The sequence below is a fragment of the Falco punctatus genome (genome assembly GCF_963210335.1).
Source record: "Falco punctatus genome assembly, chromosome: 1".
Lineage (NCBI taxonomy): Eukaryota > Metazoa > Chordata > Aves > Falconiformes > Falconidae > Falco > Falco punctatus.
This window is the reverse complement of record NC_137580.1, coordinates 96,485,967-96,510,454: the sequence shown is the minus strand read 5'-3', so window position 1 is coordinate 96,510,454 and position 24,488 is coordinate 96,485,967. Positions and strand designations below refer to the sequence as shown.

At 39.4% G+C, this 24,488-nt stretch overlaps 1 protein-coding gene across 1 annotated transcript in view; it reads right to left on the bottom strand.

Annotated features, from left to right (window-relative positions):
* The window catches only part of LOC308064563 (dynein axonemal heavy chain 10-like), a gene marked incomplete at its 5' end in the record, with an annotated part of 51,384 nt that overhangs the window by 7,112 nt on the left and 19,784 nt on the right, over positions 1 to 24,488 (bottom strand). Inside the window, 34 exons of the mRNA XM_080389199.1 lie at positions 574 to 757; positions 1,000 to 1,154; positions 1,913 to 2,067; positions 2,580 to 2,684; positions 3,111 to 3,384; positions 3,938 to 4,167; positions 4,523 to 4,802; positions 5,344 to 5,491; positions 6,107 to 6,328; positions 6,714 to 6,931; positions 7,822 to 7,958; positions 8,704 to 8,885; positions 9,762 to 9,936; positions 10,489 to 10,650; positions 11,296 to 11,493; positions 11,899 to 11,979; positions 12,765 to 12,968; positions 13,866 to 14,037; positions 14,654 to 14,842; positions 15,154 to 15,321; positions 16,401 to 16,494; positions 16,867 to 17,039; positions 17,714 to 17,974; positions 18,507 to 18,659; positions 19,068 to 19,213; positions 20,142 to 20,261; positions 20,737 to 20,953; positions 21,267 to 21,401; positions 21,899 to 22,021; positions 22,151 to 22,286; positions 22,584 to 22,742; positions 22,913 to 23,031; positions 23,201 to 23,392; positions 24,284 to 24,430. Coding sequence (XP_080245325.1) covers positions 574 to 757; positions 1,000 to 1,154; positions 1,913 to 2,067; positions 2,580 to 2,684; positions 3,111 to 3,384; positions 3,938 to 4,167; positions 4,523 to 4,802; positions 5,344 to 5,491; positions 6,107 to 6,328; positions 6,714 to 6,931; positions 7,822 to 7,958; positions 8,704 to 8,885; positions 9,762 to 9,936; positions 10,489 to 10,650; positions 11,296 to 11,493; positions 11,899 to 11,979; positions 12,765 to 12,968; positions 13,866 to 14,037; positions 14,654 to 14,842; positions 15,154 to 15,321; positions 16,401 to 16,494; positions 16,867 to 17,039; positions 17,714 to 17,974; positions 18,507 to 18,659; positions 19,068 to 19,213; positions 20,142 to 20,261; positions 20,737 to 20,953; positions 21,267 to 21,401; positions 21,899 to 22,021; positions 22,151 to 22,286; positions 22,584 to 22,742; positions 22,913 to 23,031; positions 23,201 to 23,392; positions 24,284 to 24,430 — 5,814 coding nt within the window. The remainder of the gene's footprint in view (positions 1 to 573; positions 758 to 999; positions 1,155 to 1,912; positions 2,068 to 2,579; positions 2,685 to 3,110; positions 3,385 to 3,937; positions 4,168 to 4,522; positions 4,803 to 5,343; positions 5,492 to 6,106; positions 6,329 to 6,713; positions 6,932 to 7,821; positions 7,959 to 8,703; positions 8,886 to 9,761; positions 9,937 to 10,488; positions 10,651 to 11,295; positions 11,494 to 11,898; positions 11,980 to 12,764; positions 12,969 to 13,865; positions 14,038 to 14,653; positions 14,843 to 15,153; positions 15,322 to 16,400; positions 16,495 to 16,866; positions 17,040 to 17,713; positions 17,975 to 18,506; positions 18,660 to 19,067; positions 19,214 to 20,141; positions 20,262 to 20,736; positions 20,954 to 21,266; positions 21,402 to 21,898; positions 22,022 to 22,150; positions 22,287 to 22,583; positions 22,743 to 22,912; positions 23,032 to 23,200; positions 23,393 to 24,283; positions 24,431 to 24,488) is intronic.

Sequence of the window (24,488 nt, the reverse complement as noted above, 5' to 3'; positions counted from 1 at the left end):
TGGCCCAGAAGAGGGTGAAGATCAGAGTCTAGGAAGCGGTAGTCTAAATGAATCTAATAGGAGCTCTCACACTGACAAATCACAGCAAATTCAGTCACCTGCTAAGCTTTGGACAGCCCTGCCTTAGTGTCCATAATGAAAAGAGAGCGACAGGAAGGACAGCAAAAGCAGCAGGTAAAGGTAAATCTTTTTGGTAACAAACACTGTGACTTCCAATCAACTCATGTCAATACACAGATGTACAGGGTCACTGATTAACCTTCGAAGGGCTGCAGAGTAACATGTTTTCAGCTCAACTGGCTTTTAACAGATGACAGTATCATTCTGAATCTACCCTTACCCAAAACTTAAAATCAGCCAGTCAGGCAAATGCCCCCTCTCACATTACAGGAAAGCGTTACTTCCAGCCTTGTAAATTGTGTGCTATGTCTGAACGACAAAGTGGCTCCCTTTAAAGTGGAACAGACCTTTGGCAAGGAAATTTGAACAGGTCCACAATAGTGGGAGCACGATTTGCAATTAGCAGACTAACCTGCTGCACACAGCACATCCCTATTCTCCCACTGAAGTTACCTTTTCTTGGCCTTGTCCCATGGCTAGGAATTTGAGCCTATCCCCTCCAAAGCCGGTCCTCTCAGCCAGTTTCATGAGGTCACTGACAGGATCAGAACCAGGACTTAAGATGAAAACAACTGGCGAGTAAGGACTGCTCTGCTCAAAGATAGCTTCAAAGCTGATCACAGGGGGCTGCACGTACCTGTTAGGAGAAGAAGCACAATAAACTGCTCATTTGCACAAGAGAAGCCATCTTGTGTAGGAGATGATTTTTACAAAAACATCAAAGCTCACCGCAGACTGCATGTGGAAATGATACAGAGTCAACTCATGCTCTGCTGTTCAGGTGAATTACAAAAGCATTTACATAATTGATTACAACTCTAGTTCTGTGTGAAATACCTGAATGGTGTGATTTGGATTTGAAAGAAGAAAGTAGCTTACTTCTCACTCATTGTCAGAGTAATGTAGTCGGTAACTGCCCGATACAGCCGATCCACTCGGAAACACCGTAAAAGTAGGAGCTTCTGAAAGTTCGTGAGACTGTTCTGGTACTGCATGGGGAACGGCATCTGCTCCAGAGCATCTGTATCATACCACTGTCAAGAAAAGATGGGAGACAATGCAAAGGAATTTCATGATTCCATCAACAAAATAGTAGGAAAGCAGACAAAACCAATTTCATTAACAAGGGGCCGAGAGACACAAGAACAAAGAAGGAAGTCAATCAGCTGCAAAGAAATATTAAAAGAAGAAGTGAATGTAAAAAATTCAACATTTTCAGTATAAGGTATTCAAGTCCAGAAACACATTTGTACTTCATGTCAAGTAATTCTCTTAGGATACAGAAAATAGCATCTCAAGCAAAAAGTATTAACAGATTGCTTATGGAAAGACTTCTTATAAAGCAACAAGATATGGAATGAAACTAAAGGTAGAACAAAGGGAAGTCTGTTTTTGTAACTAGCCTATAGAACTCACTGCCATAAGAAGATCAAAGTACAATTTAGCAGTACAAAAATAACAGTGAAATGGTGACTGTTAAAATCAACAGCAAAAATTCCACTGGCTTCAACAGGGTAAATAACTCATCTAAGGCATCTGACTGGAAAAATAAAAAATCTACAGTATACCAGGGAAGATTTTTTGTTGTTTGTTTTTAAAAAAATAAGAGCCTTAACTCTTCTGGAAATAAGCCAATCACTAACTGAGGTCAGGAAGAAAAGCAAGGCCTTGACAGAAAAAGCCAGTGGTGACATGCCTCCTGCCGAGTGCTATGGCACATTGCATCATACTTGAACATTTAATACCAGAAGAAAAACAAGGAGAGAAAACAGGATTGCAGAAAAGCACGTACATTTTTCCATACATCTGGATTTTTTTCCACATCATCTGGAAGAGATTCAAATTTCTCAGGAAATAATTCAGACAAGCGAATTAGGTCTTCCCAGCCTTTATCTGGAAGCCAAGCATACGGTTTCTTTCGTGCACTCTTCTCCAGGGAAATATTGCCTAGTCACATTCAGAAACCAAAGTGAATGTCCATGTCATAAATTCTTCAATACATGACCACACATACAGCCCCACTGCACAGAGGAACCAACTGGAAATTTGTTTCTGGAAGCACTGTAAGATTAAATTGGTCTGCTGAAGAAAAGATGGCATTTTACAAGTCCTTGCAAAAGCCAGAGCTTTCTCTTTGCAAAAATTTTTAAAATTATTTATACATAGTCAGAAAACAACTTAAGATTATTTTCTCAGGTAACAACCTATCAATTAGCTTAAGTGAGATTTGTCAAGATCTGCAGAGAAAGATTAGCCTCTTTGCTGTTTAAAAAAGCAAAAAAAAAAGAAATAGCAGAATCCACAATCTGTGTAAATCAACATAGTTCAGCTATCTTCAGTGGTTTCTCTAGGTGCTAGCTCTTACAACAAACCATATCCAGACAAAAATCTTATCTTCAAAAGATCTTTTAGCTATTGCTACATACAGCTATATATTTATATATAAACATTCACTTTACCTTTCAAAAAGAATTCAAATTCTTCTTGTGGAACTCTGCCATCAGCTTGTTCTATCCTGACAGTCATATTAAAGGAGAACAGTAATTTGTGCTTCTCAAACAAGCCTACATTAAAAGGACAATATTTTCAAAAATCAGCTGCTAAAACCTGTGGAACCGAAGCAATCTGTTAATCCATATCCCTCATCTGGTCACCTCACAAAGACCAGGGTGATCAAAGATGGGGCTCTAGATCAGGCTTACAGAATCAAAACAGCATCTCTGAGCTACATCCAGGGATGTGAGATCCACAGCTGAAATTTGCTATCCATAACTGTATTAAGAAAACCATTTCTTTAAAAGGTAACACACATAGTTTCTTCAAACAGAAACAGCAGGGAGCGAAGTGTAAACCAGGACCAACGCTGAGAACTGAACCTTAGTGAATTCACCATTTGGTAACTTGCCTCTTTAAAATAAACCAACCAAAGGCATGGCTTTTAACAAGCATTTGCACAACACACTATCAGCCCATCACTAAATTGCACTGACCTGTGCAGCCATAGTTATAGGTGTTGTAAGTCAGAGTATCCATGATGTTTTTTAACCTCTTCACAAGAACAGGACTGGGCATGGATTTCCGAAGAGAGAGTCCAAAAACTTCTAAGAAGGAGACCAGTGAGTACTGATACATGATGTTGACAAGTGCCATTTCAGACAAGATGGAGAATAAAATGGCCCCTCTCCTGGCGGCTGGTCTGTAGCCATCTCGAAGACGATCAATATCCACCGCTGTTGTCTCAGCCAGATTCAGTTTTTCAGTCACCTAGCCATACAATGACTTTATACACGTGTAATTACTGATCCATAGTACGTATGTTATATCACAATAAACTATTCAGTGCCTGCATCTATATGTTGACTGTATAGGGAATCTGGGTAGGTAACCCTAAAGAAGTAGTACGAATTGTAAAAAACAAAAGTTAAATAAAATTAATCCCACCTTTATGAAAAGTGAAGGCAAAGATTTACACAGAATCATGGAAGTAGTCTGGGAAGGCCCTCCAAGGATCTTTAGTTCAACTTTCTGCCCAAAGCAAGACAATGACCACCACTAGATCAGGTCAGCTGTGGCTTTGCCCAACTACAGCCTGAAAACCTCCAAGGGAAGAGATTCTACATCCTCTCTGAGTAACAAATACATTAATTTTTCATTTCAGATCTGATACAATACTGAAAGATGCAACATAGGAGAAAACTCTCCATTTCCTTTCAAACCAATTCCTAGCTTCAAGGGTGAAAGATGAAGCACCATGAAAAAGGAAAGATGATGTTTTATTAGTAGATAGATAACCTTCCAAAAAGCCCAGAGCTGGTACCTCAGTAGCTTTGGATTTTGTCTCTTCTAGTGTTTGCACCAAGTCCAAGTTGTCCAACATGTTTCCTGTGGAAGATGTCAGTTCCCGAAGGAGAGAATCTTCTAGATCTTTCAGCAAGTTTTTGTTGTCACTTGTCTCCTGGATGAGATGTTCTCTCTGTTCTTCCAGTTCTCTTCTTTCAAAGCCCGTAATGACGCTGAGCAACTGATCCTCTAGGCCCTTTAGTGTAACTACAGATACAACACATGTACACAGCACAGTCGTTTTTTAAACATGAGAGCTTTTACACAACTTATTTCATCTTCATCATCCTGTAAAACTACAGTGATGCAACAAAGTGACTTGGTTAATAACTTTGCATCTCATTCCTACCAAAGCATCCCAACAGGTGCAAGAAGAGATATTTAGCTCAGTTTCAGATTAGAAGAGAGAAGTGAGAAGGATTTCCTATTAAATCAGATGCGAAGTATAAGGGAGACTAAGATTTGTTTTAAATTTCATTGCTGTTTCAAACAACTACCCAGACCCTAAATTTGCACTACAGTATAATCATTACTTTTTTACGAAGTATACACTTCTGCTTACCTGTATAATTGATAACCATAGCTTTGCCAAACACAGATGGAGAATACTTTGGGTTTGATAACTTGGTGTTCAGGTACAATCTGAAATTACTGTCGTAGTCAACCTCCTTGTCACCCAGAACAACAAATGTTCGCCCCTGTGCAACTTTGATATTCTTCTCTAAGACATTGTCTATCACCGGATCAATGTATTCATCAACACCATGCAGCAAGAAAGGGCTTCCATACTTTATGGCCAGTTCTAGTTGTTTAAGGAAATCTGGGTCATTAAAGGAAGCCATCTGCAAAAGAATAATGGGAAGATATGAAAAGAGAACTTATATTCAATTTGCTGAAGATCATTTTTTTACAATAGTTGCCAGCACTAACGAAGTTTGCTCTTTGTTGTTTTTTGTCTTTCCTCTTACAGATGATATAAACTGCACTGGTACAAAACAGGAGATATGCTTTTTCTTTTTTTTTAATTCTGATTAACTGAGAATAATTTCCATTTGGAGAACTATTCTTCAAAGTTCCGCTGTGCCTCTGACTGTGTTAATTGTCCTACATGAAAACTCCACCCTGGAGCTGAGACAAAACATAGTCTACACCAGTCTTCTGGGTATATTATTTCTGCATGTATTAAGGCTAGCCAAGATCCCAAACAAAACATCCATCCCAAAGAACTGAAAGTCATGTGAACACTGATATTCATTACCTATTTTAGAGACACAACAGTCAACACGTTTATCAGTACATAATTGGTTCCCCACTCAAAGTGACAGATATTTATGCAGATTTTAAAACAACCAGTAAAGAGGTAAAATGATAATTTATCTTTACTCTCAGGTTATTCTTTTCTTCTGTCTTCTTAATCCAATGAAATGCCTGTTGTTGTGGGTCAATACAGAGCGGGAAGCGGCTTGCATATGTTGTCAGGATGCCATTCTGGATAGAGAGCTCATCTGGAGGCAATCCTTGGGAAACCCATCTGAGAACGGAATGGATCAAAGAGCAGTCTAGAAAGGAAACTTGATGGGAGAGCAGCACGTTTCATTTGTGAGTAAAATTACGCAGTTCACTGAGCACACTATTAGACACACAAGGAAACACACAGTGGACGTGATTGTGAGAAGACTGTCAAAACTCAGACTGATTCATTGTCTGAGCCATTTGCAACTACGCTACTCAAAACACTGACTTTCATTTGGTAGGTAATCCTGCCGTAGTTGAAATAGGCTATCTGGGCATGGGTTTAATACCAGGTTCATTGAAGTCAATGAAAAGACTCCTCTTGGGCTATGGGAACACATATTATAGATAACTCCTTAATAAATTTCCCAAAATGGTATTGTATATGTCTAAGTTCAGTGAATGTCCCTGGAGTGTAAAGTACAATGGTTTGTTATAACAAATAGTTTCCCTTAACCAGAAGAAAAATTATTTGTCTCCTTTTCATCTTTGCGACATGAAAGTAAAACGGGCTCTCCCTGGTATGGCTGTGCACCTCCACCCACAATGCCAATTCTACCCTACAGATTCGCATCCAGACTCCCACTTCACAATTTCACATTAATTAATCACTGGGTTTCTTGACCGGACGTACCTGCTAACCTCCACGTCATTTGTCAGAAGGCCTTCTAACCTAAATGGTTGACTGAGAGGAATCTCTCGTGAGAGGATATCTTGTTGCCACACTTGATAGATCATTTCATTACGAAACTCCCAGTTGAATGCTCCTTCATAGCTCAGAAAGGCAGCACAGAGTAGACAGTCTCCAAGCAACTTCACCTTTCGTATTTCATAGTCTTCTAATTCCTTTGTCCACCTGATAGAATAATAAGGAAATACTGGGTCAGTCTGTACCAGGGAGATGGGGTTTATGTGCAGAATTTCCAGGTGCTGCTACTTTAGATGAAGGCTGAGACAGACCCCCAAATTTACCATCAGTTGCGCTCTCACTATTATGATGGCCATAGACACTGAGCTAATCTGAAACTTCTTCCTTTTAATCTGAGTTCACCTTGTTCTTCTGCACTAAAAATTGTTATTTTTCAAGAGCTAACGGATATTATCTTAGAATGGATATTAGCTCTTCTCAGAAACAGATATCACAGGAAGTGATGTTTCCAAAAAGTTTAAGTCTGATAGGTATTATCCCTGGCACATGACCCTCCGATGTCAAAAATGTTCCTCTTTGAATCTAGACTTACCTCTTGTTTTCAAATCTCAAGCCATAGATGAGCTTGTCAGCAGCATCTAATCTTCTCTGCATAATCTCCGCTTCTTCTTGCAAGTGTTGCTTTTCTTTTATTGCCTCTTGATATTTGCTCCCCAAAGCTTTAAGCTCATTCTGAATGGTAGCCAACTCTGCCTTTATCTTTTCCAGTTCCTGCTTACTTAAGTAATAGTTCCGTTCTAGCCTAGCCACCTACATTACATTATGAAGGAAACACAAGAATATCAGAGGAAAGGAGGGCTTTGGAGAGAAATCTCAAGTTCTCAGATTTCTTTTGGCTATTTCAGGTATTTCAAAATGTCCTGGTAATAAACATTTTAAGCCAAAATAACTGGCACTGTTTCTCACCCACCTCTCCCTGTTCCAAACATACACATCATGGTCTGATACTGCAGTTCCAAAGCAGATAGATATCCTAGAGTTTTGTACCCACAAGGTACATTAAAGCATGTGAGCAGTCCTGCTGGCATTGGAGGTCAGCAGGACTGTCATCCCATGACAAAAGAGGACGTCTGTCTGCTTAACAACAACAGTACTGAAGGCCTCAAAAACAGTCAGACTCATCATCTAGTAAACATACTTTCTCAGTAGTCAGCTGTATATAATAACCTTTTCTTGAAGAAAGTTTCCCAGCATCATCGGTTGGACATTAGATTTCCTTTGGTAAGACGGCTAACTTCCCAGTCATTCGAAACAAACAGCTAATCAAACGGTCTGTGCTTAAGGGACACGGATGTTGTGTACTGCTCTGTCCAGATGCCATGTGTTTTGAAGTCTGTTTTCAGCAGACAGCTAGAAACTGTTTTTCTAAGCATGTTAGATTACAAAATTCCAGCTGAACATGATCCTCCCTCCTCCTTCAAGCACTGGCATGGATGGGAACCCATATCCCAGCATTATGACACAACAAACATAGCAATTTATAACTGAGTACCTGCCTCATTCCTACTGCAATAGCTCTCCTAAACATCTCTTTTTAAGCACTTCAAAGAGAAGTGGGCAGTCTATAAATTTGTCAAGTATTATTTTTCTCATCAGGATCATGCTTCATCCTCCTCTGAGTTTGAATCTACACACTTTACCTTTTCTCTCTTTGGCTTGGCTTCTTTAAGTACATCACAGTAGCTCATCACTGCTTCAACAAACTTTAACATTCCAAGTCCTGCTCTGCTCACAAGTTCCATCTCACTGAAGGTAGTGTTAAGATTCTTTAACAGAGCTAAATGGGCAAACACAAAAATATTGCAAGTGACTTGAATTACAGTGCAGAAATCCTCAGAGAAATAGCTTCCCCTAGGAGCAATATCAAGCAATGCTGTGACAGACAATATGAAACATTTGTCAGAATATTAAAGAGACTCTGACCTTGAGATGAAGCTACTGGGCTGTAACAATACAAGCACAATATTGCAAGTGATTTCTCAAGTTCCTTCTCCATGAAGGGAGTGCATTCAGGACCATGGGTTGTCTTCTGTGCAGCAATCAGATGCAATTTTGTTCAAAGAGCCAAATTCCTCTCTTAATGGAACTACTCTGGATTACACCCTTGTGAACACGTGTAAAGTTTGGCCCATAAGCTTTAGATATAGCTCATCTTCTTTCCACCCTGTATATATCACATTTTAATTGCCACCACATGGATGAGGTCATAATTCTACTAAGTGGCTAAAAACAAACAGCAGGCCTGCTCACCTATCCTGTTTGTTTCTTGCCTGCTCTAAACCAGAGTGCATAAGACCCTAGCTAAGGTATAAACTGGATATAACACATAGCAGAAGGTTTTTGCACCCTGAAAAATCCAGCCATCCCAACAGTGCAACGTCTGCAGCATTGCAGACAGTGCTGTCCACTTGCACAAAGTGAATCCCACCCTCCCAAACAACACTGGAAGGATTGCTGCTGACATGGCTAATCACATTAGCAAGATCCTACATTCATTCCAAGTATACAGATCAGTAATTTACCTCGGACAGATTTCACTTGGCTCTGAGTAATTCCATCAAAATCTATTTCCATCATGGATCGCAGGAAATTTGCCTCAGACATCATCCCTTTGGCTGTCTTCCAGTTTAATTCTTTGTAACCTCTTATTATAAGAACACATTCCAAAACAGCCTGCACCTGCTTAGGGGGTTTTGCAAAGGATCTAGAAAAGAGATTAAGGACACAATGGAGGAAAAAAAGGAGGAGACAAAGCACATGATGCCAGACATACTGCAATGGCCCTCTTAACATTCCTGTTAAGAGGGTCATTGCAATAGAACAAGAGCTAGTACGTAAGTCATCCTACATAAAGTGAAAAAGATCACCCAGGCCAGATGAGAAATTATTAACTAGTCAAAAGCTCAAAACTAATTCTTGTATTCAGACAATTTGATCAATGAAATATTAAGGACTTCAACAGTGGAAGGCCTAAAATCCTGAGCCATGATATTCTTCCCTAAGGCAGTGAAGCAGCTGTCCATCACGATATGCAGTACAGGAAGAATCCAGAGATCTACAACAGAAAGGAAACTAAACAAGTGTGGCAGGGAAGGGAGAGCCATTGCTATTTCAGGGAGATGCAGGTCAGGGACTGGATGTGCTTTTATATCTATCCCCAAATACAAGAAGTATTATAAAAACCATAGAGGGAAGTTAATTCAGCAGGAAAATACATTTTCATGCTATCAAAGCATCCCTGAAAAATAACTGGTATGTGTTCCTATTCACACAGAATAAAAACACGAGGAATAAAGGAGTTTAGACACCCACTGCTCAGGCAAAAACCACAGCAGTTTCTATTGCATCAGAGAAATGCACACCGTAGATAAATATGGGGAAGACATCAAACAAAAGACTGGAAAAACGGGCTTGAGGGGAAGTCCTGGGCAAGGAATCAGGGGATTCTGTTGTGGCCTCTGCACTCAGACAACTGAGGTCCTTATCTTCACATGCAGTTGAGAAAGGCTCAGACCCTGCAAACCAGGGTCTCCCCATGAATTTCCAAGAGTTTATACTACTGTACATCCAAATGAGTCACCTGATCTCAGTAACATCAGACTTGTCAAGCTTCTGAAGCTCCAGTTTGGCAGCTTCCAATATAGGCATGACTTCAGCCAAAGCTCTCTCAGCTGCCGCCTTCTCCATAGCAATAATCTTATTCTGTTCCTGGATCTCCACAGCTTTTTCTTCAGCCAGTTTTTTCTTCTCCTCAGCTAGGAATTGTAAAAACAGGGCCATATATGGATTTTTGTAAGCAGAACATATACTAATATGCTAATATAGATATGTTCTTGGCTGCAAATCAGAAATTACCATCAACTCAGTACCTTTTTCTCGCTAGTTTGCCAATGTTAACAGTTCTATCACCAGGTTAGGAACACTGTTAGTGTTCCACACAACAGCATACATAATTTTTCCTCCTATGCTTCCATCTGGTTTTTCTCTAATAGTAATTTTCTGAATCAGAAGGTCCCTTTCTTGCTAATGCCTCTTTCCCATGTTACGCCCTACACCTTGGAAAGGGAAGACAAGGGCAGGCAAACATAGTTATGAGTTGTGTAAAGTACTGTACGCCAAACACATAGTAATCTGTGCAAGACAGAGGAGCTGCTCTGCTAGCATGACATTAGGTCAGCACAAATGGAACAAGGGGGTTACCTCTAGAAGCAGCTGGAGCTCTTAGAGGGTCTTCCAACACAACACAACACAGACTATGTGAGTCTTGGATAGCCTGTGGGACACTTGGGTAGTTGTAAACTACCTACCTACTTCTGTGTTTGCTGAAATCTCTTGTAACAAAGCCTCGCAAGCAGCTGATTTTTCCGCTAGCACAATCTTTTGCTCAGCAAGTTTCTTGTTCAGCTCAGCCAGTTGTACACTAGCTTCCTTCAGCTTAACTAAGCCCCCATCCAGACGTTTACATTGTGCTAGATAGAAAGGAGAAATGTTAGTGATGCATTGATTGTGTACTACCACACAGCAACAGACAATCTCACAGAAGGTAAATATGCTTATAGGTGCACATGGCAGCAAGGCAACCTTGGTTATGAAAGGAAAATGACTCAGAGATTTTTCCTTTCCTAAGCCTCCCACCCAAGACAGTGTTAATGTTGCCTGAGCTGAGCTGCCACGTACTGGCCCTGTGCCACGACTTGCTTTCCATACACTGTTTATGTTTTATCCTCCTCACATATTTCAGTGCCCACTGAAGTATGAATAATAATTTCTGCTTGAGGAAGAATGTCAAACCCTGAGCTAAGCTGAGCTGGTATTAGATTTAATCAAACTCTTCCCCAGGCAAAGGAGCATTTGGTTTGGAGATTCTGGCTCAGGTTCATGCACAGAAGAATTTGAGGAGAGCCCACTGTTTGACACACAGAGCCTGAACATTCACATGTGGCCAGGATGTTGCTCCAATGTCAAAACTCAATGCCAGCATAGCATTTGAGATAGTACTGATAACATCATTTTTGCATAATGCGGGTAATATGCAGGATTCTCACCACAATTTTTTTTCTTTTAGAAACATTTAAATCACTTATCAAAAGTAGAAAACATCTACATAGCCTCACCTAAAACAAACTCATTTTTCTCCTCCAGCAATTTTGAGTAAGTATGGATAAAATCAAGGTAATTCTTTGGTGTGACATGGTTTCTACGTCTCAGTTTCTGCAGAAACCTCTTGCTGAAATCCCCTACAGATTCATGCACCACAACCATGTGCTCAATCACTGACTTGGAGCTCTCCGATGGGATGCGTGTGCTATTTCCTAAAATTGGGCAGAAGAAATGAAAAATGTCAAAGGTTTGGGGTTTTTTTAAGAGCAAGCTGATTACCATCTTCCTTATGCATATCTAAGCCAGGCAAAAAAAGTCTGCCTTCTTGGGTAAAGAGCAAGACCAAGGCACAGTCAAAAGAGAACCTGGGCCTCCTGGCAGGCAGGCCACATTGTCTGCAGAGTCAGGAACTTGAGTTTTAGCAATTTTTTAGATCTATCTGAGTAAGAAACTTCCATCCAAAACCATTTTTTGACTGGAATTTTGCATCACCCATTTAGACTTAAAGTAACAAGGACAATGGGAAATCAAATTATCTACAATAACTGCAAAGTAAAATATTTATTTCTTAGGATATCCCAAGGGTCAATGCATTAAAATACTGACATTTTACATACCAACAAAGGATTGTGCAACTGCATACAAGGCCTGGGGGGGCCATGGCAAGAACCAGTCAATACCAGTGTTGTTGACAAGACCTTAAAATAAAAGGATAGTGTTATCGGAAAAATTCCTTTGCAAAACTAGACCCTAATCTGCCAGGCAACAACCTTATTTGCATCAAGAATCTGTAGAATCTGTCTTATTTGACTCCTGCTTAGCAATAAAATTTATCACAAAGTCAATACTTTGATAGTATACAATCAACTTTGCATTCGTGCCGTGCTAACCCCATTGTTCTATTCTTTAGGCTGTACCATTCTACAGGATGCAGGCAAGAGCTGCAACAAGGTATTTTAATGCTTGGGTTAGGATTCTCACCCGTACCCATCTTTCACGTCTCTTCAGTTCCCAGGACTCCTTTCAGCCACTTGCTGAAGCGTAACATCCACCAGGCTCAGGTGTTTTTTCTCCAGTGGATGTCCTTCCCACCATGCCCCTTTTTTTGGCTTTGGATACAAAACTGTTTCTCTTACCACCATCCTAGTTTCATAATGATTTAATACCACACATTCTTCTGTAAACTACAGAAGAGAGGCTGCAGACACAGGCTGTATATTTCCGCTTCAGTGACGATGACCAATTGATTTCCAGCTATTCAGCTGGAAAATGAACTGATCTGGTAAATGCTAATCAATAATACTCACTGATATGTGGTAATTAACTAGGGGGAAAAAATCACACATTGTAAATCCTTGATCATGAAACCTGCTTTGCCTAACTTTAGCTGTCAGACATCCCTGAGTGTCCACCAGAGATTTTTCTCTTGCCTGCAAACCTGTATTCTGCAGGAAAGGGACTAAGCAGTGTGTACAACTGATACCTGGGAAATTTCTGCACCATGTTCTCAGATTAGCCCCAACTGGGGACATTCCCAGGACAATGTGAAGGTTGCTTGCACATTTTTTTACAAAATATTGCCAGAGACTCTCTTTAGCTGGGTTAATGCCAGCTTTAGTAGCTTCATCTCCAATCTGACTTAGTATGGTGTCTTTTTCATCATCTGGAAAAAGGGCTGGCACCATTCCTGTAACATAAGGGCAGAGGAATGCTAGTGAGAACAACCAGAAAGAGAAAACAGTGTGGCTGGGAACAGGGTAGATGAGAAACCTAGTTCTGCAAAAATTATTCTGGGTGGTTTTGAATGAACCTATTAACCTATGTTTCTCCTCCTCCCCTCAGCCCCCATGGAAAATAGAGGGGCAGTACTTCGGATGATGCAAAGGGATTTAGAGGGATAATTAATTAATCTTTGTTTGGGCTTCAGCAACATACACAAAACATAGAACATGTCACAAGAACATAAAGTGCTTCTAACTTTGCAAAGAAAATATTCATTGGTGAACTATCAGTTCACATTTTCATTCTCTCAATCATGTGGCAAATATTGCTTGTTACCTAATGATAGGCATAAGCAGACCAAGGAAAAGGGATAAGATTTAACACATCTGTTCAAATCAGACATAGGAACTTCTGTAGAGAGGGTGGTCACACAGTGCCAGCTGCTGCTCATTTTCAGCTGCTGCATACAGTAAAAGATACTAAACTAGATTTCAGGACATATATATATAAGCAGTTGCTTCAGTTCAGGTGAATGCTATCCAAAAGCCAAAGGGACAGACGGTGGGTTTGTGGCCAAATGCAGCTGAAGTTATACCTCAGTCTTGGAAGAAATCTGAAACTCCTGCAACAGCAGCAACAGCATGAATTAACCCTATAGCCTTCCCTGATACATACAAATGACTGTAAGAAGATGACAAGCCATTACTAAGGCCAAGATCATTTCTGGTAGTACAGAAAAGTGTAACTAACTAAAGCAGCAGAGGACGCAGGGTGAAACAGTAATAGCTGCATCAAGGGTACGTTTGAGATTATAAATCACAAGTAGATACTGATCAGGAGCAATTGAGGCTGCCTATGCTACCTGAAGTTAACATGTTGTTGATGAGTTCCAGGAAACTCTCTTCTGCTACCTGGGTATCTGTAAACAAGAAGACCATCGACTTGTTCTCAATACCCAGCTTCTGGTACAAATTCTTCAAATCTTCTCGGAAATTATTTTCTCCATATCCTCGACTCAAGATGATCTCAAATACCTAAAGATACAAACATATACTGAGAAGACACAGATGGACCCAAGACATGATGGTAACTCTAAATTTCAATTGGACTGGATCAAGGGTTTTCGTTTGGCCCCTAACATCAGTAAATGTTAAGAATCAAATAAATTATACACTACATTATTTTTAAAAATTACATTTGTCCAACCCTGAAGGATTGCATTTTCAAAATTGCTTTGTGTTCATCCTCTGCCAGAGACTGAAAATACATCTTTCCTATCTGAAATATTACAGTATCAATCACAACAAAGTTCCTCCACAAAAGCACACCGGTGCTGCTCTAAGACAGATAAGTAACAAAAGCAGTAGTTTGAGATTATTAGCTGCTCACTGCCAGACCCATCCTTGTTTTCAGTCCCCAGTGCCAAAACCCAGATTCAGGCACTGACAGCTTCTTGCCCAGATCACCCACAGTCATTATTCTATACCTCCTGGCAATCACCTCTGCCTGTTCTTCTCTCCACAGGGAAGAGATACCAGCCTGATCTTATCTTGCTGACTGACTTCCCTCCCCCAGCCCCAGCCAATTTAATCCAGATCACAGTATTGCTTTCCTTGTCTTCTTTCACTGCAAAGATGCAGGGTCACTTACCTCATATCCAGCTGTATAGGCAGCCAGTCTCGTTAGAGACTGCTTTCCTGAGCCTCCCACTCCTATCAGCAAGGCATGCCCATGATCCATCCGTATGATGCGATGTAAATGGATTAAGTGCTCCAAGGCATCATCAAAAAGAACTAGGTTCATTTTAATATTAACTTCATTATATTCCTCCAAAATCTCCTGCAGAGAAAGGTGGACAGAATGTTACTGGGAGACCAGTGAAACAATTAATAACATTAATAAAATAACAACCCATTTAGCAGCATTATTCCTTTCCCCTTCCTCAGGGAAAATAAACTGTTGGAAAACACTGCTGACTCTGTAGTTGATCCTCAACATTTATTACTGCAGACCCCAAATGGATAACAGTGCACATAAATTCTATGTGCACACAGAAAGAGAACAGATTTCCTACAGTCTGAGGCAGGCTCCCGCCCATTCTTCAGGCACAGAAACAGCATCAGGCACAGCTCCAAGCTGATGCACACTACCTGAAAGAGAGCTTTTGCTGCATCATAGTCTTGGATATCTTCATAAATACGAGGTTCTCCTTCACTCAGTGCCATTCTGAAATCTCCAAAAAGAATAGGATCCCTCATGGCCTGCTCCAAGTCATCTCTGAAATTCTCTTTGATTAGGCTTTTTATATGACCTTGTACCTTCAAGGATATGAAATGAGTCAGGCAACACAATGAAGCAGATGATTCTGAATCCAGTAACACTTAGAAGGGTGATAATGCAGATTCTTGCTCAAATACTGACCGATTTCAAGGGGATACTTATGTCACTAGAATGTCTAAAGACCAAAGCCTCCTATTGTGTTCTATGTATGATCTAAAACGATCTAATAGGCAGTTTAACAACCATTCAATCCAATGGACTCCAGAAGTTTAACACAGGAAAGGATAAGCCTGCTAAAAAAATACCTTCTCATGTATTGTTGTAGATATTATTTCAATAAACCTTCCTTCTCAACATTCATAGATGATTCCCTAACTAGATTTCTCACAAATCTTGTAAGTCTGAATGAATGTATAAATACAAAAAAGTTGTGATAGAATTACTCTGAGTTCTGAAAATTGAGCTGGAAATGTATCTTTGTATGTTAGAGGAGAAAGTTCTAAGCAGAAGAATCTGAAGCCATCTTAATCTAGCTCTTTTCATCTCAGCCAGTTGCTTTGCAAATTGCTTCACAAGTTGCTTATATGTAAGTAAAATCTACCCCAATTCCTCCCCTAATTCTCAAGGTATAAAACTGTCATAATTCTCTCTTGTGTTTTAAGATATAATTTGGAGCATTTTCCAGTTTGCCTAACAGCCAAAACTGACTCCATTGTTTAAGGACTTGGCTTTTATCCTTCTTTTCCCTACTTGATTGTGTAGTCACATTCTGATACAGTCCTTCCTAAAGGAAAATACTGACTCAAAGTGATTTCCTGAGTTTTTTCCTGCACTGCTCTCACACTTTGTCACCTGTGCCCCTGCTAACCAATTTTCCGGGACAGGCAAACCAAGTGACCCTTTCCTTCAGCAGATCTGCTCACTTAGTCTGCCATAGTCACTTTATTTTAGAAAAGAAAACTCCATGGGCCACATTTATAATTAATGGAGCAATATAGTGGTTAGACAAATCTGAAGTCTGACTGCAAGACCAGAGTGCAACAGTTGGTAATGTTGTTGCAAATTAGTTGCCATAGTAACAGTCAGTGACTACTAAAAATTGAAAGAAATTACTCACCAATGCTTTGTCTGCTTCATTATTCAGCCTGTCATGGAAAACCCTCAGGCACTCATTTCTCCAAACTCTCACCATCTGGGTCACTGTTTGAAACCTGAATTCACATCGAAATATCAGACTGCACCAAATGAGCTGACATGATGCCTAAGGTATATGGTTAATAACACTAACCAAATTCTGGACTGACTTATTTTACTCTTTTTGGTTTTGTTCTTTTCATAATAACTAATTTGCTTGCATTTTTACCTCTGAATACCTAATTTAAGAAAGAGTAATGCACCAGCATTTGTCATCAAGTGTAAGATCACAATTTCGGATGTTACTGAACATTTTCTCATTGTGGCAAAGGTCTAATGAAAAGTGTCCAAACATGACTGATTTCATATACCATATTACTTCATCTTCATCTAGGTTCATGCAATATAAATAGATGTGGGAGCACTAGAGACAATTTTTCTGTTCTTACCTCTCTGGAGTTGTAAGAATAAGTCCATTATAGACCCTGGAAAGATCCCGCAGGTTAAAAATATAATGGAATTTGAAAGGAGTAGGAGGTAGGTCACAAGTAATCATTTTATAAAGCTCCAAAGTACATGCAGTAATCTTGTCAGAGATGGTTGATATAGACTGATTAAACATCTGCAAACATGAGAAAGAAGAGGTGTTTCCATGAGACTGTCCCAAGAGAACTCAATGCTATTAAACATATTCTGCTTTCCAGCTTTTAAACCTGCTTGGTGTATTTCAAATAACTGAAGGCAAACATACTCAGAAATTCGTATTCCTCTGTATGAACTTTGTGCAGTTGAATGTTTTGGACAGGCCCCATCTTCACTCCTGAGCTTGCAGAGTGCTGACAGTAACATTGAACTCAATGACCGGAATTTCCACAGCACTTTTTTAACAGAAAAAATAAACTGTTCTTTTCTTATATAAAGTTGCAGGTTATCTGCTAGTAATGCAGTCTACTGCATTACATTAAATTTTTCACTGTCATTCAAGAAAAAGTTTGCTGATCTTTGTTGCTTTTCTTTACAGGAACCATAACCAAATCATTCACAGGTTCCAACCTATGAAAAGCACCAAGTTTATAAATGACCTGCTGACTTGAATGTTTACCTATTACTCAAGAATTTATCAAAACACTGTAAACCCATCAAGAAAGAGAAGAGGAAGGGAAAGGTTTGCATGAGGTTCTAAATATAAGAAAGCCTGATAACAGAAGATTTCAGGTCTAGCGAAAGCACAGAAGTAAATTCATATTTCAAAATAATAAACCTGTTGAGCAATCCTTTAAAAAACAGTGAAATTACCGCAGTGTGGCCTTTCAGGATGGAGGCATAGATCAAACTCAGGGATTGCTCAGAAGGAAAAGGCATGTTAAAAACACTGAAGAGTGAGATGAATCGAGGGTCAAGTTCATTCCGACCTCCTCCAGCTTTCCCCATGGCAGCAATAAAACCCAGGTCTTGAAGAAGTTTACAGTTCATCTCCTTACCACGGTCATACAAGAAACCTTTCTCTAGCAGCAGTTTCAACAGGGCAATGGGTTGCTGTGTGCCATACTCATCAACCTTTGTAACACAAAAGAGTCAAGATATTCAAAGCACAGTACATCAGCATGCCAATTACTGCTATAAAATGTGGAAATATTGTGCTCCATACTCTGGAGAACATCACAAGGACTAAGTGACACTTTGCAAAGCTCTGGCACTGACTGGGAACATTCATTCCAATGTCTCCTATGGGAAAAGTGCCTCTGTGATAATCTAAATGCACGTTCTCTTTTGCTCCCTTTGTAAAGAGAAAGGGATGGTTTCTACAATACACCACCTGCAGCCAGTATCAGGCCACAGAGACATGATTTTAATGGCATAAAGAAATGATCCAACAGGATCTCTCTTACATATAGGACAAATACTGTAACAGACAGAAACATTCCCCACTGCACACAAATCCCACTTTCTGAAGATCCTAAGCCGAAATCCAGTTACTCACTTACCATAAATATCTTTGACTTGTAATTAATTGACTCTGTGTATGAAGAGACCATGTCAGTGCCACCCGAAATGTTTCTATACTACCTTGCAAATTAATGGCACTTACCCGTGGCATATTCATATCATCAATGAAAACAATGAGACGTTTTCCCATAGGAGGGCCATAAGTGGTTTTAGTTCGTTTCTCTACATTTGTCTCTAGGTTTCTCTGAACGTCCATTGATGTTGTACGAGAAGAGAAGTTAATTACTAGCAGCAGCTGCAAAGGAGAGGAAATGGATAAGAATGGATTTTTATCTGTTGTTTGGGGTTTTTTAACTAGCACATTCAAAAAATATTCTTTATATTAGAGTGTCAGACATACAGGAAAGATTTCTATGGTCCATTTATTCACTTGAATTACAGATGAAAAAGAAAAGTAATCCCATTCTTGGCACTTCAATAATACATATTTACTTTAACAAATTGAATCTGTACATGGTAGATCAAATGTGTTTGATCCTGAAGGATTCTCAAATCACTCACACAGTTTGGTTGTGAAGCTTGCAGTCACATTACTAAAGTCAACATTGCTACCCACAGACTCAGGGTTCACAATGCAAATTTAACATAAGGACAAAGAATGAAAAGGCAGATTTACAAAGACAACAAAATGCCTCATACATACATTAAGGTCTTTGTTCAAATTGTTTAGGAAGTTTTGTGTAGTTGCTGTTTTAGATGTACCCGATTCACCTACAAGAACAACTGGGCGTTTTACTTTTACCATCTGTTCCAGTAACCAAGTAGTGCGTGTTGTATCCACTGTAGGCACTGAAAAAGATCATGAATATGGTGGCAGGTTAAATTAAAATGCAGTACAGCTGGGGGATTTATATTTATAGAATAGTGCTGGATCAGACTCTCAAGATTAACATCCAGTTGTACAAAGACAAAATCTGAAATATCAACTCACTAACAATGCTGAAAAAAAATTTTAATTGCTCAGCCATCTCTTTTCAGCTTTTATCATCAGGATCGCTCATCCTTTAGATATATTAAAAAAGAAGTTATCTTCCATATAGGAGGGTCATGGACTGGTTAAACTCCATTTAATCCCTATTTCAAGGATATAATCAGGATTTATTTGGATCATAGGCATTTTCCCAGAACTCTACAGAGGTGATTTTTTTTCTTTGTGAATTGCCTGCCATTAGGAGCAACTTTTAGAGAACATATAATTGTCTCTTGTGTCAGTGAAGTTAAGCTGTGCTTGCCTAAGTATTACTGTAAAGTAACCTGCCTTAATTTGTCCTTAACTATGAAAAGCACCTGTCATCATTACACAGTGCTTGGAGTAACAACCAATAACTGCCTTAAGAATGTAATGTTTAACTACCAAGTACTTGAACCATGGAGCCGGCATTTTTCCTACAGCTTCTGGTAGCGTAGACCATGAATATTCTGCTATTCTAGCTTGTAAAAGGCATTGTTAGCTCCTAATAACCCTTATTAACTGAAACAAGCTTTTAATCCTTTCTTCATTTCTCTATTACACAGTGCTGTAAATATCTACTCTATTCCTGCTAAACCACTGTGACAACAATATTAAAGAAATTGATTTGTGCCATCACAAAAAACTGAACCTGAGTGGAAGACCTTCAGTAAAGAAAGAGGATGTCTCATGTTAACTGCCATGTACTCAGTGGCAGCACATTATAAATTAAAGACATATTATCACTGTATTTTATTTTACACTCACCTAGAATGTCAAGAAATTTCACTTGAGGGTTATGAATATATTCAGGAACAAGTTTCATCCAAGGTACCCACTTTTTTTGAAATCCATCAAAGTGAAAGTCATACAAAGTTGGCAGCTGACCTGCAAATGATTAAGTAACTAGAAGTTTTCTAGGACACTGAAATATTTCATAAGAAAATAATCTGATTGAAATGAAAGTGAAGGGTAGGATTCTGGACCAAGTTGGGCAACACTGTGTTCTGTTTACTTGTCATTTAACCCAGTTAAGACATCAACCAAAATTCTCCTAATCCAGCACTTGGATCATATTATCACTTTTTAAGCACCTTCCACTGACTTTCATGTCTTACTTTTCTTTTCACTGTTTATCTCTGCAGCTTGGCATAGAAAAGTACTGTTCTGTGAGGACAGACCAGTAGCTGACAGTTATCTAGCATCAGTATCTCTATGTGGTTTTCAGTGATAGTCCTTCAGAGAGCATATTTTGCAGCCAAGATAGCTAGCTGGAAGGAAGAAGGATGTTCTGCCTTCATGGAAACTAACACTTTTCTAATATAATCAATGGAATTCAGACTAAATTATGATGAGATCCTACCTGGTAGCTCCCCTGGCTTAGCCAGGATGTTGTCATCATGAACAGTAGACATGCAGGAAATACGTTTAACATTTTCATCAAATTTAATTCTCCCAGCATCAACAAGAGCAGCACCTAAGGAGGAATACAAAGCTTCCAAGAAAAAGCACTCCAGAACATCAGGATCATCAGGCTGTACCACAACTAGAGCTTCCAGCATCACAGTCAACTGTACCACCTGTTGTAAAACAAGACAAAACTGTAAATAGAGTTGCCATTTAGGTGCATGGAAACTCTTAATACGTTTTCAACCATTTTGAGTGTCTGCTGATCTTTTATCCTTCCAGGTGTATGTACTGATACGCATATTAATGACACTAGAAGAGCACTGTTAGGAAATTACTGTTTCTTTTCTCTCTTGGTGCTCATCACTAGCAAACTGACATTTCAGCACAGACTCTACCATGCTTTATTTGGAACATTTTACTCTCTCTATCATTCCATTTCTCTTTTTAGATAAACTTTTTCAACCTTTACTCTCTGTTCCTTACCATATTTAAATCTGTTTGAGGAACAATGGTCTTCAGTCTTTCCCCATGTCTGCCATTCACAATTCCCTCTACAATCATATCAGTAAGATAGGGCACATATTTTTGAAAGAGACGATTCAATTCAGTTCTCTCTTGCTGAGGAAAAAAAGGACAATTATTCAGGACACAGAAACACGGAAAGCCAATTTTTGACAGCAGAGCTTCCCATGAATACCTGGCTGACCAAGTATGATTGTTCCTGAAGAAGTCACTTCTACCAAAGACAGGGCACAGTCACATGAAGAAATGTGACGCTGTTGTATGGACTGGTGAGCAGGTGAGGGTGCTAGCATCAGGTGCTAGCAACTAAGTTGTCTTACTTCAGCTCCCTGTGGACTTGTTTTTTTAAACTAAATGTAAGAAACAAGGACCTAAGCTCACTGTTAATTCTTTGGAGATCAGGTAAATTCATTTTCTTGTTCTTCACTTCTCAGAAACGATCACAAATTAGAAAAGCTGGGAACCCTCTTTAGCCCTCTGCCACAGGCCTAGTGAATAGATTTTTTATCAGAAGATTAGACTGTCTTTAGAAATTTTTTTTTACAGCTGTCTACAGTTCAGTATTTAATGTGAACAAGTGCAGAAATTCCCACCTCATTTCTTCTTTCTTGGATCCACTTCTGCCAGTAGGGCTTATATTTCAGATTTTTAGGATCTACAAAGACCATTCCACAGCGGGATACAGTGGCAGGAGATGCATACTGTAAGTCGCCAACCTGTAAAATAATCACACAAGATAATCATACACTTAAACAAAGAACAGCCACAGTAACTGCTTTTCAGCCTTTGTAGATCCATCTGTATGTAACCCTTCCCTTGTATTACACAGTACAGTCACTACTTACCTCAAACAACAAAGCACAGTGCGACTGAAGTCTAATCCGCTCCCCATTTGCTAGGGTCAATAACTTGTTGTCATCCATGACAGAATTCATGTTTTCAACCCAGAGAGCATCTACATCACCATCAAACAGAATATACCTGTGGATACAGGAGCCAAGGGGCACTGACTAAGCTCTGATTTTACTAACATATTTCAGAATCCAGTGCCATCAATGGTGTCAATCCAGGTGCTTTCAAGCCTCCCATTCATTTTTCATAATTGCATAGTTTCCATTCATCTCACTGAGGCTAGAAACTTACAGAAGACAGAAAGACCCCTAGACACTCTCCATTTATTTAGCATTTGTTTTTTAAATAGTGCATTATCTAATATTTTTTTCAATTTATGTAAAATTCAGTTTCTAAAAATGGTTACAATAATTTCTAGTTGTCTACCTTCGCTCTTTTTTGTCAGTAGGCCTGTTGATAACCCGAAAAATGTTTGGCAGGACTCCATCTGTCCAGTCTCGTGTGGTAGGGTCAAGGATCCCATAAAGCTCAATCACACTCATAGCTTTAGGGTTTAGCGTGTAAAGCTTTGTCATTAATCCCAGCCTAAAGATACAGCAAGGAAAGCAATATTAAAATGACACAACACCATCTCATATTAACCCAAGCAAATATTATGGTCAGCTATTGATCCTGTGATGACTACACAGAGCTGAATAATGCAGACTATGCCATTTTACAACCTGATTTCCACCCATCAAATTTTATACACTCACTTGTTTTGGGCCTTGCACAAAGCATTAATGACAACTGACTTGCCACCTCCAGTAGGTCCAACTACCATTGTAGTGTGACGAGTTAACATTGTCTCATACATCTGAACTACTTTATCCACCTGAAAAACAAATATTGATTTAATAGACTGCTGTCCGTAATTCTTCTATGGACAAGAGCAGCAGCTGGTCTGTACCAGCTAAGCTTTCCTGGAGCCACACCAGAGAGCAGCAACACATATCCAGCCTAACATTTGCAAAAAAACCTCATGCAATTAGTATTTTTTATACCTGGATTGGTAAAACAACATAACCCCCTTCTTCCAGCACTTGTTCTACAGCATCATTAAAATCAGGGTAGCGGACTCGATGGCAATCCAGGCCAGGAAACAGGTCAGAGATTAAGCCAAGGAAGAGAGGTACATCTTCAAACACAAGTTTAGGAAGATTCATATCTCGCAGAGCTCTCATCAGTACAACTTCCTAGACAACACATAGCAGAATCAATCTTTACCAAATAGCTAACCAATTATCCAACAAGTAGTAACTTCAAATATCTCTAAAAACTAGTGCCTGATTACTGCAGTACAGCTCTGAGGATGTTTTCTTGGCATCAGTTGCTAGTGGAAACAAAGGTTATTTTATAAGGATTAAGCAGACCAATATCCAAGAATAATGCACTGCCGGCTTCTGTCATATTAACCAAATGCCAAATGGCTGGAGCAGCCCACATCGCAGCTTCCCTGATTTGATGTTAAAAGAACCAACTGTCTTATGAACTACTCAAGTTCTGTAGTCGCCTTGACAGCATCATTTAGACCCCAACTTCCTGCCAACCTGCAATGTGCATCTGTACATAACTTTAGAGGAGGGTTTCCTTCAGCTGTCTCCAAGTTTTTAAGAAGAAATTTGAATCAGAATTCCCCTAGGCAACTGGGTATCACAACCATACATATAGAAATAAAAAACAATCATAAAAGAAAGCCATAAAAAGAGATGCAGTATTGAAAAACTTTCATTTATAAGTTTACTGTACTACTTGAGCTACACAATTAACAACTGCGCAACTGGAGCACTCACTGTTCAAAAAGCACCTTTCGCTATTCATCCAGAGACATTCATCTGGCTATTTGCATCCTGGACTTAACAAAAAGTAAAATACCTCATTTTCTATAGATTTCCCTACTCTGACTTGAGTTCTGATGGCAATTTGCTGGCAGAGGGCATAATGAAACTCAGTAAGAACAAAGTGAACGAATAAGACAAATAACACCAATGCTCCTATTTCCAATGCAAACTACAGCCGATGTGTAAACACATCCTCTTCCTAATGAAAACGATGATGCTCCCAGGGTAACTAAGTAGCAGATCTACCTCACTGAGGTCTGCTGATCCTCTTTTCAGTTCTCCAGCCATCACCAACACTGACTTAAGGGCCCGCAGTCCAAAATCATAATGATGTTGTTTAGAAAGCTGTTCCTTTGCCAGTTTGTATAGTACTGTCATCTTTTTGGCAAGGATCTGTTTGAGATTTAAGTTAGAGAATCGCAAATGTGTAAGCCACAACCAAACACTGGCT